A 12,929-nucleotide genomic window follows, 5' to 3' on the forward strand; every position below is an offset into this window, starting at 1 on the left:
ATCCTCAACCAATCGATCTCTAGATCCTTACGCTTCGTGCCTTTTATAGAAATTCAGAGAGTCCTTCTTTTGTTCCGATTTCGATCGAAAACGTGTTATACTTTAGAAACGTTATTCTACTTTTAAATATTATTCTTCTTATTCATATATATGTTACCGTTAAAGCGTGAAATTTGTTGATTCGTGAAATAACTCTCTAGCTGACATGAAATAACAATTATTGAATTAATTTGATATTCAACTACTAGTGTCAAAGTAGATGAATATAATAATATAGTGATAGATTTTGAATAACAATCTCGTATACGTATATATATATATATATATATATTAATTGAGATAAATGTATTAAACATAATATAAGTAATACGATGTTTTTATTTCTTTAATAAATACATCTTGAATTTATTATATTTATATTACGATCGATTGATCGATCTCTCGCCTATTCGCTCAGCGTAAATCCGTATAGAATTCAAAACGTTTTAGTTGAAAAAATATCTCGCTATGGAGAAGTTAAAGTTGTACGTTTTATCTGCGTCATTCTCTTTACTCTCTTTCTCTTTTTCCCTACCAAATAGCCCGATTGCTATTCAGATATTCGAGACCGCGGGGCTTAATAAAAATATTTGCTAAGAAAACAGCTCGATAGGGAAGTAGCTCCGAGAGAGGAAGCTGCGAGTTATTCTTATATCCAGATTCACGACCTATCCGTCATACGCGATTTCCATAAACGCAATAATACGAAGTAAGACGGCTATCGGAACTTCAAACTTTCAATATCTAACTATTTGTGTTATATTTATTATCAAAAATAACTATATTATAATATTAACATTTATATTAAGTATATTATAATATTTATGCATATATTACCATATTCCTTAGATCTAATATATCTATATATACATATGATTAATAATATGTATTTCCTAAGTTTGTAAAAATGCATTCATTGTTCTGACAAGAAACCATCTTCTTAAGACGTTTTCTAAGTTTATACCTATGATAACGTTTCATACTATAACCGATATTATTCATTTGATAATTGTCCTTTTTTAGATCATAAGCCTCAATGTATCCCTAAGAAGAATAAAATAATATAATTTCAATAATGCAACTATATATGTGCGTTCAATTATTTTTCCCAATACCTCATTATCTTCGAATATACAAAAAATATTATCATGCAATGGAGAAACACGTCTAATACAACTATAAGTATTATTTCCAACATCCTCGCATTTACAAGCATATTCTTGACTACAAAGCTACAAACGAAATATAAACGTTATTAAAAAGTTTTATGAATATATTCATTTTCTTTTTCTTTTTCCTCTATATTTTACTTACAGTGAGATTTAAATCATTGTCGCTAGGACATCCAGAATTTTGTTTACAATTAGATTTTTCTCCCCTATATTCTATTAAAACTGTTCTATCGTTTGATAATCTTTTTTTAAAAAAGATGTTCCATCCGAAGGATATTCTAAGCCAGCTATCTGTAAGATTGTAGGAAATATATCTACACTACTAATTGGTGAAGTTATTGTCGAGTGAGGAATTCCAGGACCACTAATTAATAATGGAATTCTTATATCAGTTTCATATAATTGACGTTTATCCATTGGCATACTGAATTGTCCTGTAAATAGAAATAAGCAAAATAGGTTTTTCAACATATTAATTAATCATTCTATATTAAATACCTATTACCAATATGATATCCGTTATCTGATGTAAAAATAATATATGTATCATTTAAAAGATCTTTCTGTTCTAACATATTGTAGACATTTTGAACAAGTTCATCAACAGCTAAAAGACTTTCCCATCTTCGTCTATAAATTTCATCTAATTTAGGTAAGATTTTCAATGGAAGAGGTGACGGTCCTCTTCTGACCAACCAATGTTTATTCTATTGATAAATAATAATTGACATAATTTTTGATATTGAGTTTATTTTTATAATAATAGAGAAATATGTTTACTGTTTGAGTGAAAGTATTAAAATTTGGTGTTCTCTTTGCTTTGATATCCTTGTACTTATCGGTATGCCTTATAGCTGGTGTAAAAGGTGCGTGAGGTGCAGGAGGTGACAGTACCATTAAAAAAGGATTATTGTTAGAATTATACTGATTTAAAAATTCCATGGCTAAATCATTCTATAATAAAATAATTAAATGTTAATTTCATTCGTAGAAGATTTATGTTAAATAAACCCTTTTTAACCCTTTCGATATGAAAGTTATTTGGAATACAAATTTCTACTATATGGATACTTGCATCGCAAATAAGATTTTACTGTAAAGACCAGTTACAATACAAACACATTTTATTGCAAAGTAGATAGAAATATTATTACCTAGATAAGATAGGTAATATCGACAGAGTTAATATTTATGGTACTCAATGTTTAATTGGCTTACTATCACATCTGTGAGGTAATCCTCAGGTTTATCATCATATTGTTTTCTTGTACCGTTAATGGACAAAGTATAATCGTAATACTTAGAATTTCCAACAAGCCCTGCCCACCAGTCCCAACCTGGTGGAATATGTTTGACTCCACCGACGTTTTTTCTACCATACTATTAAATTCAAGTTATATCTAATGCTTGTAAAGAAACTTAATTCTAAATCGTATATATGAATAAATAATTTATTACACCTGATTCAAATATTTTCCAGCATAAAATGTAACATAATTCATTTCATTTTTTAAATATGCTGCAAAAGTATTATGCTCCTGTTTATCTTGCCATTCAATACTGCTACAACCTCCAGAAATAGAATTATTTACTGTTAAATGATTATGTTGATATCTACCAGTTAGAATGGAAGCTCTATTGGGACAACAGATTGGAGATGCTACAAACTATATAATCAAATAATAATGATAATTTATTGAAATAATCTTAAATCTAAAGGATATTATAAATAATTTCAACACATACATGATTAACAAATGTTGCACCTTTACTTCCAATGAGATTTAACGTATTGTTCATCGGTGTCTACAAAATTGATTAGATATAATTATAAAAATCAAAATTATATTACTATATCTATTTTTATCCTTACCATCCCATCGAGAACTAAATCTAAATCATCAGCAATAATTAATACAATATTTTCTGTTCTACACAATGATATATTTAAATAAAATAATAATATTATATATGTTAATTGAAACATTGTAATTAATAAAAGATCAAATTTTAACTTCTCATTTAATTTTAATCACAAATTGATATTTAAAACTACATAACAGAAACTGAAAAATTAATAACAGTTGAAATAATATACATTATGACAAATGAACAAAAGATTAATTTATATTTTAACAAATAAAAATGCAGTATTTACAAAGAAATAAAAGAAACATGATATATTTAAAACAATGCAAGTATAATGTTTACAATCAATAAAAACTTCAAAATGTTTTAATATATAATTAATAATTAATGAAATATTAAAATCTTGTTGGATTAATTATTAATTTTATTTTTAATTAATTTATTATTAATTATTAGCACAACATTTATTTTGTTAGAAATTAATTATTATATATTATACTATATATACTAAAAGCCGGTATTCACGTATACACAGTATTACCAACCTAAAAAACTTACATGATCTTCAGTACTATAAACTTAATAATCGTACGAGAACCAATTCGAATAAAGGTAGATGCATTTCTAGGTTAGTTATTTGATCGATGGTCTGGGATGTTAAAACGTGAATGAGGTGGTGAGGTTGTGAAAACAGTGAATAGTCGACGGCAAAGATTGGTGTATCTTTACAAGATGGTGCTGGAAAGTACAATGATATGGTACGTTTTGATAAATAATTTAATAAAAACAATTACCCTTATATTATGTTAATTTATTTCCATTAATCGTAAAGCTTTTTCTTTTTTTATAGGTAAACAAATTTTATGGGGAAGAAATATCCTATAGTATCTAATAATCTCATTCGTAAATTTATGCTTCCTGAGATGACAATGCAAACTTCTCAGAAAAATTTCGAAATTCTCAAACAATTTTAAAATATATATCGATATATATCTTTTTTATAGATATGAAAACAACATATTTTTTGCTTTTCAACAAAATTTTTCTAAATATATGTATATATATATTTTGACATTATTATATATATATATATATATATATATATATATATATATATATATATATATATATATGTACATTTAATTTTTTTTATCTAGTTTGTTATAATACGTGGGTAGGTTAAGAAGTTCTAAGCCTAACACACACATATAAAAACAATTCTGTTTCAATAGAAAGTATGACAGTATAAAAATACTTTTATCTTTTGACATAAGCTAAAAACTTTTTAATCTATACTCGTATAATATATATATATATATATATTGTTATTTAATAACTCATATATAAGTCTGTAATTTGAAATTGGTTTGTATAAATTTGTTAATAGTGTCGACAACAGCGACTACATGAGAAATGGAGATTTTTTGCCAACTCGCTTACAAGCTCAACAAGATGCAGTTAATTTAGTATGCCATTCTAAGACCCGTTCAAATCCTGAAAATAATGTTGGTCTTATAACACTTGCAGAGTGAGTTTATATATATAATGTATTAATTTAATCGAAACAATGATGGAAAGTTAAAAAAATTTTATTACTGATTATTATTATTATTGATCTTCATCTAGCGTTCAAGTTTTAGCAACTCTTACAAGCGATGTTGGTAGAATACTTTCTAAGCTTCATCAAGTTCAACCAAATGGACACTTATGTTTAGTCACAGGAATTAGAATTGCACATGTAAGTATTCATTGAAGAAGAGTGAGAGAAAAAAGAATTGTTCATAGATCCGTCTTAAATTTTTTAATTAATCTACTTTTTATTTATAGTTGGCCCTAAAGCATCGACAGGGTAAGAATCACAAGATGCGAATAGTAGCATTTGTTGGAAGTCCAGTGGATATAGATGAAAGAGAATTGATCAAGCTAGCAAAGCGACTTAAAAAAGAAAAGGTCAATGTAGATATAATAAGTTTTGGGGAAGAAAGCATTAATAACGAAATTTTAACAGCTTTTATTAATGCATTAAATGGTAAAGATGGAACTGGTAGCCACCTTGTTACTGTACCACCTGGCCCACATTTATCGGATGCTTTGATCTCTTCTCCTATTATTCAAGGAGAAGATGGAATGGGTGGAGCAGGAATGAGTGGAGCTGCATTTGAATTTGGTGTTGATCCTAATGAAGATCCTGAACTGGCATTGGTATATACATGCATACATGCATTTAACTTTTATTAAACAGATATATGATAAATGAATATGAAAATTCATGAATACTATTTTTTAGGCTTTACGAGTTTCCATGGAAGAACAACGTCAAAGACAGGAAGACGAAGCACGTAGAGCACAAGTTACTGAAGATGTTCAGAATAAACAACCGGAAACTATTAAGGAAGTGACTAATGAAGAAGCGATGTTAAAACGAGCATTGGCAATGTCACTTGAAGGAACTGAAGAAACAACGTCATCTACTGCTGATAATACTGCTCCAACTACTGCAAATATACCTGATTTTGCTAATATGTCAGAAGAAGAACAAATAGCTTTTGCAATGCAAATGTCAATACAAGATCAACGTAAGTTCTAATATCTGATCTAATATATACATAGTTGATTAATATATAAATATATATTTCTTTTGATCATTTCGATTTACATTAAATAATTTTTCTATTTTTGAAGATCTCGAAACGCAGATAGAAGAAGCGATGGAAGTAGAAGAAGATTATAGTGCTGTTATGTCAGATGCTGCATTTTTACAATCAGTTTTAGAAAATTTACCTGGTGTTGATCCACAGTCAGAAACTGTTCTACAAGCAGTTGGTTCCCTTCAACAAAATAAGGACAAAGATAAAGATAAAGATAAAGATAATGCTAAAGAAAAAGAAAAAGACAAGAAGTAAGGGGAGCTTTTTAGAAATACATAATACATATACATATATATATTTGTACTAGATATTATTTCTACTTTCCATTTGGGTGTTACAATTTTATGCTTATTCACATTTATGCAAATTACGTTTATCACAAGTGCGTGTATATAACCATAAAAACGAATACTAACGTATTAATTGTATAATTAAAAATGATATGATTACAAAAAGAACAAAAAAATAATAATTATACAATTCGTATGTATTTTTAATTTTATTCAAAGTAAATCTCATGTGTTATCAATGCAGTTCTATTATTTCAAATTTCTCTTATTAAATTAATTTAAATATATATATATATATATATCTTACTTTTACAATTTATTCAAAAATACACCAAATATAAATTGTGTTTGTATACTGAAATGAAATTACATTTTTGTGGTTATGTCCACAAATCCGTTTGAAGTCACGTGACTTCGGTTGACCAATCAAATCGATGCATTTATTCGTTTATGCATCATGAAGGAAACCTGTTGTATCTTGCCCCTACACCACTCAATTTAATTTAAGTTAAAATGGCTCCTATAATAACCCGCGGAAAGAAACTAGGATCTTCTAATAAAACAAATTACGATGCCTCGGAAAAAGAAAATATTTATTTACGTCGTTTGACTGATTACCAAACGCGTGTACGAAGACGGAATACTGTTAAGAGTGTTAGAAATGCAACGGTAAGATTTAATACGTTTTGTTGTAAATGATATTTACAAATTTTTAAATAAATTTTAAAAACAGCTTTATATTGGCTATTTATTAATGATGTTTTAATTCAATGTTCCTTTTAATGTTCAATCAAAAATGACTTTATTTTTTTAGGAACGTGATTTAGAACGAAAAGTAGGCGTAGAAATTCAAATTAGAGATGGATCCACGAAATTGTTGGCTGCAGCTCGTCATCGTACGCAAACTTTGGAAGCAGCGCGAGCGTTGTTTATATCTAATGAAAAAATGTCTATGTACTTAAAAGAATTACAACGTCGTAAAAAAGAATTTGTTCGAATCGTCCAAGTATCTATATTTGTTTTTTACTTTTTCATTTTATTTGTTTACGCATGTGTATATTAAAGAATTGAGAGTAAAGAAAATTGATAATTCTTTTAGGTCAACAGAAAGTACAGCAACGGTTTCACTTTCTGAGATTAGATTTCCATTAATGTGGAAAGATTTGGATCATTTTAAAAATCGTGGGGATTATAGAAGATTCGCTGTCTTTTGTATGGCTCGTATAGGCACAGAAATATGTGACACAAGTTTACTCTGTCCTATAGATAGAACACATACCGATATTACTTTTACAGATCCTTTAATATTGTGAGTTACTTTGAATATAATTATTCCATTTAATTTAAAATAGAGAAAGTAAAATACATTTATGAATAACATGTTTATTTCTACACTTCTTTACAGTTATAATGTACCAGCAGAGTTTGAGCTCACATTGGAAATTTATAGCTGTATGCTGGAAGAAGATTTTAGCATTGCGAGTACTCCATTGAAAATTACTAAAACTATACATTCGTCAATATCCAGAACGCTTGGCAAAAAATTGAGTGCATCTATTAACGGAGAAATCAACCACGTCCAATTGTAAGATTTATTAATCATTCCTTTTTTATTTGTAATCATTAAAATGAATATTTTCTATTTTAAAATTGATACTATTATTATTATTGTTATATTTTTCTAGAGGTCCACGCTTTGAACTGGTTGCCTCCGCCAAACTGACTATAGAAGAAACAGATAATGATGTACGAACGCATGATCTTGTTATAAATCATGTTGGTGAGACAATATTTCTTTAATGCTTTAAACTAACATCAATAACTCTGTTGTGATTAGAAGAGTATGAGATGTATTCAACAGATCTTTGGACATACCCTTGAGATATACACATTTGAATATCCAAGGTCTGTATAGTCGGTAATGATAAGGCATGCGCATGATTGGACATACAATAATTTCTTCAACATCATTTTTCAAATAATTATTATTTTGTTTTTTTATATCCTTTATTCAAATATTTCTAAATTTTTAATCTTCCTTTCAGAAAACAAGAATTGTATGTTACCACTTTTTGGATACTTTTGCTGTCGCTTAGCAGTAGAACCCGAATGCATTAACTCGGATATCCATGCAGGCATAATTGATATAAATGGTCAAAAGTATTGGGCACGTTTACGTAACTTTTGCGTTAAAACGTGGCTCTCCAAAGAATTGGAAGATGAAGAAAAAAATGTTATTCATACTATTCCTATAAATAAAGTTAGTTTAATTATATTGGGGGGAATTATGTCATATATGTGAATCTCTTTAATAAAATTAAATATTTTGTTTTTTCTTTTAGGAAACTATTATTCAGCCATCGAAAAAATCATCCAGAAAAATTTTATTAACAAACTTTATCGATGGTACTAAAAAAATAATTATATTCGTATTAAAATCAAATAAAGAAGCTCAAGAATGGTTGAAATATTTAACAACTCATTCGAAAGATCATGGCAGGTGGAAAAGTGTAGGGCAAACAATTGAGCGAGTACAATCAACAGACAATATTATTCCAGTCCTTTGTGATAATAGACAAGGTTCCTTGTATGATGAAACATCATTGATAGGTAATATGAATAAATTATTACAAGTTATATTTAAAAAAAAAAATAGAACTTTATCTTACCTATAATTAATTACGTTGTTTCAGAATCCATTCCATCCAGTTTATGTAGCACACAAAGGTTCTCTGTACAAGATATTTCTCATTCAATATCTAACAATGTTTCTGGCAACACGTCGAATCTCCATACTCGCTCACTATGCAATAATAGTTTATATAAATTAAGTTCTACTGGCACAAAGCATCGTTGGTCTTTCTTAAGTAAAGATTAAACACAAATATTAGAATAAGTATATATATTTATATCGGAAAAGTTTTAGGAAAATATATATTTTACATATCTTATGCAAATCTTTGATTATATTTTTCAACAGAATATACCTACTATATATATATATACATATATATATATAGTTAACATATGCACACACACACACACACACATATATATATATATATATATATATATATATATGCATATTGCTTTTTAAACATATCAATATATCAATGTTATGTAAAACACTACGTCACAATTAACTATTTTACGTAAATTTATATTATAAGTCTAAATAATTAAAGTTTTATTCAAACTATCTATGGTATTGCAAAATAATCCCTTAACAATATTTCTAATCTCAATAGTTGTATTACTGTGAATATTATATTTTATATTTCAAAGTATTATGAACGATTAAATAAAATACAAAAAGCAATTATTTAAATGAGTATCAATCACGACCTTATAGATTAATTAAAATATTAACAAAAGGTAAATATATCAATTAAATTATTCTTATTTTTGTTTCTGTTGATAAAGTATTATATTTTGAATAATTTGTTTTTTTGCTAATAATATCTTGTTTAATTCTAAGCAAAGATATTTTTTAAATAGTTTTTTCTTCATTCCGAGCGAAAAGCGTCAACTTTTATCCCGCTGTGCAAAACGAAGTTGCCGCTTTCCACCTACGTCGAGCAGAAAAAAGTATACTCGACTGAGGCCAACAATTACATGTACTCTGAGACATTTCTTACTTTACTTCCCTAGGTGAGTAATATACTATTTTTTTATTGGTAGAAATAGATTTTTTAAAGATATGAATTTACAAGACATTGATAAGTTTAAATTTATACATTACTATTCAACTTGTGCTAAAAATTGATTCAACTTAAAAGATTTTGTTTATGTTACTTTGTTATCTGTATTTTTAGCATTGAGTTTCTTCTGTGCTAGAATAAAACCAGTAGTTATAGCAATGAAAGTAAAAGCTTGGGCAGCAACTCTTGTACGCATCATATACTGCGACATTTGTGAATTTCCTTGCACAAAGTTGTATAATCCATAAACAAGTGCGGATACTGTGGCAAGCGAACCTGAAATTATATTTACATTTGAGATAATATTATAATAATATTTATACAATTATAGAAGATTATTATTATATAAAATATCATTATATTAATATGATATATATTAATAATCATACATACACATGATTATATATATTCTATATTTCTGTTAGAATTACTTAATTAATATCAAGATTATTTAATTAATTGATAAAAGGTTATGTTTACCTATTGGTACAAAAGGATTTTCTTTCATTTTACGAAAAAATTTGTCCTTTGTACTTTCAGGTATACTCCCAATTGGAAATTCTTTAATTGAAACATCTTTTATTGTTACCCAATCCAAATCTTTGTTTGCAGCATCTTTAGATAAATTCTTTTCCATTATTAATATGCTGATAAAATTTTACGAGATGAGTTGAAAGAATATTAAAGATTATGGAAGTATAAATAACCTAACAAGACCACTTTTGACGTAACTAAAATCATCTTAGTTAGTAACGGGATCACCAGTGGGCGAAAGTAAATACTTAACGCGATGACGGTACAATCTATCAAAGTATACAAAGAGCTGGTAATTCACCAGCTCTTGTCACCTAAATAGCTCCAAAAGTATGATAGTAGCAGAAAAATGGATAAGGAAAAATTTGCATGAAAATTTCAGGACTACAATATGACATTAATATTTTTTTGCTAGGTTCAGTCATTTTCAAGATTTATTTTGGTCAACTTTGTTTTTTTAAATACAATGTTATATTTTAATACTTATTTTTGAATAGCAGCTGACAAGAAAAATCCAATGATGTGCAATATTAAATATAAAACCTGACAATGATCAATAAAAACTATTTAGAAAATATCTGTTCCATCCGTTGTCGGAACAACTAAAGGATGACAAAACCCTGACGCGACCATGATTCAGAAGAACTGTATTGTGGCTAGCTTGTTCGCCAGTTTTGACTTTCAATGTTGTTTAATAACTTATCTTGATTAAAAAGAAAAGCAAAAGAATAATATAAATATAATTATAAATACGAGCAAATCAAAGGAATTTATAAAAGAATGAATATGGGGCATTAGCTTAATAAACTTTATCTACCATTAAATCATTATTTATTTAGTTGCTTTATTGTTATATGTCATATAATAGTTTTGTATCATATATCGCAATTATCATAAATCAAATTTGAAAATAGGCTTTAAATTATAACAATATATCTTAGAGAATAATTGAAGCGCTCCCTGGAATATAGGTCAAAGTCCTCATATGATTTTTCATGAGCTTAATTGAAACTTATACGGGGACCGTTTCAATTATAATGTAGTATCGTCGTTATGTATTGAACACTTGCCGAAATCCCCGTCAAGGTTTTCAAATGTTCAATTAAAATGAACATTTCATATATCGAGTGTATCTATATTACTTAGTATATCCTAGTAGTACAGCCGAGACAGCAGGTGACACATTCCTATATGCACCCTCTTTTCCTCTAATTGTTTTTTCTTTTTTTTAATAATAATCATAATATAATAATAAACATTACCACCACAGCAATAATAGTATTACAATAGCACTGTCGCTAAGACACGCTCAATTATATTACGTGTTGGCGGTCCGCTACCACTTTAATGATGAACAGTATTCATTGATCTGAATAGGAATTCAGTATACGTAATATAATGTATTATTAATACAATCTTATGTGTTGGTTCATACCAAAACATCATTGCTTACGTAGATTGGGTTTTAAGAGCCTGGTCATTCCTTGCGTTGTGCTCAAGTATAAATTTCTCTTTGCTAACAGTCATACGATAATCTGTGCACGTAATAAACTGTCACATGGTGGTGATTATTATCTTGTTAATAAGGACAATCTGAAAATAATATATCCGTATATGCTTGCGTCAGAGAATGGTGAACTAAAGCTCCGAACTAGCATAGTTATTGAATAATGCCAATGCAACACCAAAAGTGCGCGTTCGTTGCAATCTATACAATCTGTTCGCTATAGGTTTTTCATTATCATCGCTGCTAACAATGATATTAAACATGATTTTTATAAAGTGCAGTGGAATTATAGTACTAACAGCATCAATTAAATGATTATGAGCGAGTATAGAGGATATAACAGGAAGAACGAATATATCGATTATACGAAATTACATAGGATTCTGAACTTCCACTTATTTGTATCAGTATCTTTCAGCATATGGTTGTATTCAAATTTAAACGCAAAGCCATGAATTATACATGACTTTCGTGAAATTCGCGAAAATATTTAACGGTTATATCGCGTCTTCTATATATTAAAGAATTATCATTAACAGCATACTTATATTCAATGAAATTAAAACATATATAAGAATACAGAATATAGAATACAGAAGCTTCAAAGAGACTGCTGATAATGATGAAATAATAGATCATTGGTAAATGTTTTTCGCATTACATAGATTTTACTACCGTTCAAATCAAAATTAAATATTTGTCTCTGGTGCATATGTATTACAAGTGTGCATTTTTGCATTATAATATTTGCGCACACATTGCATCGAATGGTAAAGAATATTGTATTCGTATTTCGCAAATTGGCAGAGTATTCCAATGATAGAGTAACAGAGTCACCATCATCAACATCGTTTCAATTCTTGTTGGTTAGTTCTAGAGCGTGCTACTACCGGCATTAAGGATCGACTTATGAACGAACGAACGAACGAGCGAACGAGCGAACGAACGAACGAACGAACGAACGAGCGAACGAACGAGCGAACGAACGAACGAAGTAACTTAATTGTTAGATTACTTTCTCTTCTGTCGGTCCTTCGCCGTCATTAATCTGTTTATGCCGTATTCAATATTTATCGGATAATTACTCTAGATAATAGCAATAAGCTGTAGTAAGGATTTGCTATCTTATCTTCTACCATGACAAGTAATATTGAATCTGTAGTTTAATG

General features: G+C 28.3%; 5 protein-coding genes and 2 long non-coding RNA genes across 8 annotated transcripts in view; 3 read left to right on the forward strand and 4 right to left on the reverse strand.

Annotated features, from left to right (window-relative positions):
- Positions 1-360: 360 nt before the first annotated feature.
- Positions 361-3,558, reverse strand: LOC107074552 (N-acetylglucosamine-6-sulfatase). Its single transcript, XM_015336074.2, is given in 10 exon segments — positions 361-1,083; positions 1,155-1,271; positions 1,354-1,454; positions 1,457-1,645; positions 1,717-1,918; positions 1,992-2,165; positions 2,430-2,591; positions 2,672-2,878; positions 2,958-3,017; positions 3,085-3,558. Coding segments are annotated over 10 exon segments (1,494 nt in total). The 5' UTR covers positions 3,199-3,558; the 3' UTR covers positions 361-915.
- A 119-nt stretch (positions 3,559-3,677) lies between these two features.
- On the forward strand, positions 3,678-6,257 carry Rpn10 (regulatory particle non-ATPase 10). Of its 2 annotated transcripts, none has more exons than XM_015336213.2 (6): positions 3,678-3,838; positions 4,468-4,608; positions 4,695-4,818; positions 4,908-5,282; positions 5,368-5,656; positions 5,763-6,257. In XM_015336213.2, the coding sequence occupies exons 1-6, from the start codon at positions 3,813-3,815 to the stop codon at positions 5,981-5,983; spliced, it is 1,176 nt and encodes a 391-aa protein (XP_015191699.1). In that variant the 5' UTR covers positions 3,678-3,812; the 3' UTR covers positions 5,984-6,257. The 2 variants fall into 2 exon arrangements, with proteins under 2 accessions (XP_015191699.1, XP_015191700.1); XM_015336214.2 differs by having other exon boundaries at positions 3,679-3,838; positions 4,707-4,818.
- A 125-nt stretch (positions 6,258-6,382) lies between these two features.
- Positions 6,383-8,969, forward strand: LOC107074546 (rhotekin-2). Its single transcript, XM_089175321.1, has 8 exons — positions 6,383-6,687; positions 6,833-7,009; positions 7,098-7,327; positions 7,424-7,603; positions 7,704-7,798; positions 8,064-8,278; positions 8,361-8,628; positions 8,712-8,969. The coding sequence occupies exons 1-8, from the start codon at positions 6,532-6,534 to the stop codon at positions 8,894-8,896; spliced, it is 1,506 nt and encodes a 501-aa protein (XP_089031447.1). The 5' UTR covers positions 6,383-6,531; the 3' UTR covers positions 8,897-8,969.
- Positions 8,001-8,823, reverse strand: LOC149031642 (uncharacterized). The gene is made up of 2 exons (XR_016177541.1): positions 8,688-8,823; positions 8,001-8,267 (listed from the first exon to the last, which is right to left on the reverse strand). It is a non-coding gene; the product is annotated as an uncharacterized LOC149031642 (long non-coding RNA).
- A 701-nt stretch (positions 8,970-9,670) lies between the features above and the next one.
- LOC107074615 (HIG1 domain family member 2A, mitochondrial) lies at positions 9,671-10,465 on the reverse strand. The gene is made up of 2 exons (XM_015336216.2): positions 10,200-10,465; positions 9,671-9,995 (listed from the first exon to the last, which is right to left on the reverse strand). The coding sequence occupies exons 1-2, from the start codon at positions 10,354-10,356 to the stop codon at positions 9,805-9,807; spliced, it is 348 nt and encodes a 115-aa protein (XP_015191702.1). The 5' UTR covers positions 10,357-10,465; the 3' UTR covers positions 9,671-9,804.
- Positions 10,466-10,528: 63 nt separating this feature from the next.
- Positions 10,529-11,473, forward strand: LOC107074617 (uncharacterized). Its single transcript, XR_001476910.2, has 2 exons — positions 10,529-10,668; positions 10,754-11,473. It is a non-coding gene; the product is annotated as an uncharacterized LOC107074617 (long non-coding RNA).
- Positions 11,078-12,929, reverse strand: part of mask (multiple ankyrin repeats single KH domain) — a 23,157-nt gene continuing 21,305 nt past the window's right edge. The window contains 1 exon segment of the mRNA XM_089175315.1: positions 11,078-12,929. This exon segment is cut by the window's right edge and continues 171 nt beyond it. The gene's annotated coding sequence lies outside the window, so the exon portion shown is untranslated.

This window comes from Polistes dominula, unplaced genomic scaffold, assembly GCF_049000335.1.
Source record: "Polistes dominula isolate Pdom_NZ unplaced genomic scaffold, Pdom_raw_medaka contig_82, whole genome shotgun sequence".
Classification (NCBI taxonomy): domain Eukaryota; kingdom Metazoa; phylum Arthropoda; class Insecta; order Hymenoptera; family Vespidae; genus Polistes; species Polistes dominula.

Coding starts and splice junctions, on each gene's coding strand:
- Rpn10 (XM_015336213.2), top strand. CDS start 3,813: ATGGTGCTGGAAAGTACAATGATATG. Junction 4,609..4,694: donor GGTCTTATAACACTTGCAGA/GTGAGTTTATAT, acceptor TTATTATTATTG/ATCTTCATCTAGCGTTCAAG. Junction 5,283..5,367: donor AAGATCCTGAACTGGCATTG/GTATATACATGC, acceptor ACTATTTTTTAG/GCTTTACGAGTTTCCATGGA.
- LOC107074546 (XM_089175321.1), top strand. CDS start 6,532: ATGGCTCCTATAATAACCCGCGGAAAGAAACTAGGATCTTCTAATAAA. Junction 8,279..8,360: donor ATACTATTCCTATAAATAAA/GTTAGTTTAATT, acceptor TTTTTCTTTTAG/GAAACTATTATTCAGCCATC. Junction 8,629..8,711: donor TGATGAAACATCATTGATAG/GTAATATGAATA, acceptor ACGTTGTTTCAG/AATCCATTCCATCCAGTTTA.
- LOC107074615 (XM_015336216.2), bottom strand. CDS start 10,356: ATGGAAAAGAATTTATCTAAAGATGCTGCAAACAAAGATTTGGATTGG. Junction 9,996..10,199: donor AAATCCTTTTGTACCAATAG/GTAAACATAACC, acceptor ATATAATTTCAG/GTTCGCTTGCCACAGTATCC.